The following is a 4,644-nucleotide window of genomic DNA, read 5'->3' as shown; positions in this document are numbered from 1 at the left end:
AGACATCTGCAGAGCTTGTCCAAGGTCATTCTGCTTTCTCAAGCAGTCCTAGCCTGGGAAGCAAACAGGAGGGAGAGGTGTGGGGAGTAGAAGGCGGGAGAGGAAAAAAGGTGGGGGCCAGCCAGGAGTGCTTTTAACTTGAGGCTTGAGATTTGTGTTTCAGAGTTCACTAAGAAGTCTGTCTGACCACTATTCATCTATCTATCAATAAACTTCACTGCTTTTGAGCAAGTTGCTGTTGTTGGTTATTGGTGAAGGTTGTTGGATCTTACACTGCCTTTCTAGTCTTAACTGATGTCTATTACACAGATATATCCAGCCTTTTGAAATCATCCCTTAGTATGAATGTGGATGCTTATATTTTTCTGTAACAAGGAGCTGTCCTTCTTATGATCCTTAGATTCCATCCATAGTATCTCCCTTCTGTAACAGTTGAAGAGACTTTGCTATTTGATCATAGAAATATTTTTGCCTATTCTGGATTCTCTGAATGTCTTTATATATACCTCAGTTGGAATCTTGGGATACGGTAAATTCACTGTTACTGTTACTGGCACTTTACTTCTTGTGGATGCAAGTATGGCATCCCTGTTACTGGTGTATTTCGATATTCCAACAATGCCAAATATATGTCCACGTGTGCATCTCCTTCCTTACTTATGAGCTGCTTTGTAGAGTGGATTGCTCATGCTGGACTACTAAAATATTGCTTAAACCCCCCACTCTTTGGCAAACATTTGAAATTTTTGACTAGCAAAGGGCATATTATAACTCATAACTATCTTTAATTAAGTCTACCAATCACAGTTCTTGTAGTCTTATCAGGTAAATCTAATACTTCTGGATATTTTGAAAAGTAATAAACCACCAGAACAAAGGGAGAATTACCCTGTTCAAAAATATCTACCCCCACTTTCTCCCTTAGTCCTCAGAATCTCGTGTGATTTAAGTGTGTCCTTTTTATTGCTTGGAGTAAAATGAGCACCAATAGAACAATTTCCAATAACAATCTCAATATCTTTTGACATACCAGGACAATACATCAACCCTCTTGCCTTAGCTTTAGTTTTCTGAATGCTTTGATGAGATTCATGAAGTTGTTCCAATATACTCTGTCTTTGAGATACAGGAATGATCATCCTGTTTCCCATGAAAAGAATACCATCTTGGCATCACAAATGGTTCTTCACAGGCCAAAATAATTTTGTTACTGGAGCTACATCCATCATATATTGTGGCCATTTCTGCTCTACATGTGCTAGAACAACCTGAAGTTAACAATAGTCTTTTGTTGCCTCTCCTAATATATACACTCCATATGGATGCACGGTTAATGCGCTCATTTTATATACTACTCTCTCCCCTTCAATCCTCCTCACTAAAGAGATAAGCCACGGTAGCTCATCACAGGGTATCATCCAGATACTTAAGTTTACCTGGAGTATTTTGTTGTTGTTTGTTGACATCCCTTGAGTTGATCTCAACCCAAGGTGAGACATCTCCAAGACCCTCAGTCCTCCACTGCTCTGCTTAATTACTGTAAACCCATATCTGTGACCTCCTTAATGAGTCCATTCATCTAGCATGAGGTCTTCCTCTCTTTCTACTTCCCTCCACCTTTCCTAGCATTATTGTTTTTCTAATGAGTCCTTCCTTCTCATGATGTGTCCGAAGTACGACAGCCTCAGTTTTGTCATCTTGGCTTCCAGGGAGATTTCCGCCTTGATCTGCTCTAGGACCCATTTGTTGGTCCTTTTGGCTGTCCATGGGATCCTCAACAATCTTCTCCAGCACCACATCTCAAATGAATTGATTTTCTTCCTATCTTCTTTCTTAACTGTCCAGCTCTCACATCCATACATGGTAAATAGGGAATATGATGGCTTGTATGATTCTAACTTTTGTGCTCAGTTGTATATCTTTGTATTTTAGAATCGCTTTTAGTTCTTTCATAGCTGCCCTCCCCATTTGTAATCTTCTGATTTCCTGGCTGCAGTCCCTGTTCCTATATATATGTACCTGGAGTATATACCAAGTTAAGTTGATATCACTGAAGCTGTAAAAGCATTTGCTGCAAGCAGGCAGGAGTACTATAGATTTGTTTGTTTGTTTGTTTGTTTAATTGCTTCCAAGCCTTGTAATCAGTCTGGACTAAGACAACTTTACCAAACACATAGTAATGAAATTTCTTCATTACATATACAACAGCAAGCAATTCTTTCTCTATTTGGGCATAATTTTGCACTGTGACCTTGAGGCATAGGACATTGGTTTATTATTCTGAAGCAAACGTGCTCCTATGTATCATGGCACAGAAGGTTGTGCTTATTCTACTTTGGGCTGGCCACATGTAAGTATGAAAATAGCAAGTAATTCTGTTCAATATCATTTGTTTAAAATGTGGCTTGCAGTTCTCCTTTTCAGCCTCAGAGTGCCACTGTTGGCCAGCAAAGAGGAATTGCCGATCTAAGAATATACTTCATGCAGTGAAATTCCTCATTCACTGGGAAATGACAGAACACAGGGACATGCAAACATTTATTTCTGAGAAAAGAAAATACAAGAGGTTATAGAGCAAAAAATTAGTGATTATTTTAATACTCACTTCATTAATATTTCTGGATCCTGGTTAGAATTTGAAATTCTTCATCTAATCTGATCACATCATCAAAGTAGGATATAGCAGAATTCCTTATTGAGTGGAATGGAGGACCAGAACAAACGTAGCAGCAGATCACTACAAAGGCAAGTACTTCTTTTATTCTTCTCTTTGTTTTGCAAAACTGCCTCAGAAAACATTCGGTATTCAATCCCTGAAGAACTGGAGAAGGGCTCTATTGTGGGTTACCTTGCCAAAGATCTGAAATTAAATACTGGACAAAAACCAAACAGCAATCTACAGATACTTTCTCTGGATGAAAAGCAGTATTTCATTATCAGTACAGAAAATGGAAATCTTTATGTAAATGACAGGATTGATAGAGAGGAAATATGTGGTGAAAGTACATCCTGCCCCATCAATTTTGAAGTGATGGCTGAAAATCCTATGAATATTTTTCATATAACTGTAGAGATACAGGATGTTAATGATAATTCACCACATTTTTCACATGGTGATATCAAGCTACAGATAAGTGAATCCACTTTACCAGGAACCACATTTATATTAGAGCAAGCTGAGGATCCTGATATTGGGATCAATGCACTACAGGATTACAATCTTAATACAAATCAGTATTTTGTTCTGGACGTGAGAGAGAGAGAATCTGGGAAAAAATACACAAAATTAGTCCTGAACAAACAATTGGATCATGAAAGTGAAAGCAGTTTCCATTTGATACTTACAGCTGTGGATGGAGGGAAGCCTCCCAAAACAGGGACAACCAAAATATGGATTACTGTAATTGATGCCAATGACAATCCACCTATCTTCACTCAAGAACTGTACATGGTGACCCTGAAAGAGAACACACCAAGTGGGTCTTTAGTGGTGCAGGTGAAAGCCACAGACAGAGATGCAGGTTCATATAGCCAAATCAACTATGCCTTTACAAATATCCCTGAACGTGCTCTCCAGAAATTCGTCTTGGACGGACAAAATGGGAAAATAACAATTAAGGAAGCTCTGGACTTTGAGGAAACAGAGAAATATTTGGTGGCAGTAGAGGCAAGAGATGGCGGTGGATTAGTAGCGCATTCTAACATTGAAATAAAACTATTAGATGAGAATGACAATGCCCCAGAAATTATTCTTGTCTCCTTATCCAGTCCAATTTCTGAAGATGCTACAGCAGGAACTCTGGTAGCCCTTATCAACATTAAAGATAGAGATTCTGGGGATAATGGGAAAATTTCTTGCTATTTAAAAGACAGTTTGCCATTCAAAATTGTACCAACATCCAGTAACCTGTATAAGCTTCTTACAGATGGCCTCCTGGACAGGGAAAACATGCCAGAATACAATATCACCATCATAGCAACAGACAAAGGTATATCCCCTCTCTCAACAGAGAAGACCATCTCCCTGAGGATTTCAGATATCAATGACAACTCTCCTACCTTTGAGAAATCCTCTTACACTGCCTTTGTGCCAGAGAACAATCCTTCAGGCACCTCCATTTTCCATGTTCATGCCTCAGATCCAGATCTGGAACGCAATGCCAAAATCACTTACTCCCTCCTCAGAAGCAACATTCAGGAGCTGCCTCTCTCATCTTACCTCTCCATTAACTCTGAAACTGGCATCATCTATGCTCAGCGCTCCTTCGACTATGAACAGTGCCGGGAGTTTCAGGTGGAGGTGAGGGCCCAAGATGGAGGCTCCCCACCCCTCAGCAGCACTGCCACTGTGAAGGTCTTTATCCTAGACCAGAATGACAAGAGCCCTCAAATCCTTTATCCTTCTCAGGGAGCGGAGGGCTCAGCCTTGTTTGAGATGGTGCCTCGCTCAGCGGAGGAGGGCTATCTGGTGACCAAGGTGGTGGCGGTGGATGCTGACTCTGGGCACAATGCTTGGCTCTCTTACCATCTGGTCCAGGCCACTGAGCCAGGGCTCTTCTCAATTGGGGTCCATAATGGTGAGATCAGGACATCCCGAACATTTTTGGAAAGAGATGCTCTCAAGCAGAAGCTGGTAATCTTAGT

At 40.4% G+C, this 4,644-nt stretch overlaps 1 protein-coding gene across 1 annotated transcript; it reads left to right on the top strand.

Moving 5' to 3' along the window:
* Positions 1-2,518: 2,518 nt before the first annotated feature.
* Positions 2,519-4,639, top strand: LOC121917975 (protocadherin gamma-B3-like; the record flags this gene model as incomplete). Its single annotated transcript, XM_042444091.1, has 1 exon — positions 2,519-4,639. A coding segment is annotated over exon 1 (1,935 nt), but the record flags the coding sequence as incomplete, so codon positions are not given.
* Positions 4,640-4,644: the final 5 nt, after the last annotated feature.

The sequence above is a fragment of the Sceloporus undulatus genome, unplaced genomic scaffold (genome assembly GCF_019175285.1).
Source record: "Sceloporus undulatus isolate JIND9_A2432 ecotype Alabama unplaced genomic scaffold, SceUnd_v1.1 scaffold_2379, whole genome shotgun sequence".
Taxonomy (NCBI): Eukaryota; Metazoa; Chordata; class Lepidosauria; order Squamata; family Phrynosomatidae; genus Sceloporus; species Sceloporus undulatus.
The sequence above is the reverse complement of the archived record's forward strand: the minus strand, read 5'-3'. Positions and strand labels throughout refer to the sequence as shown.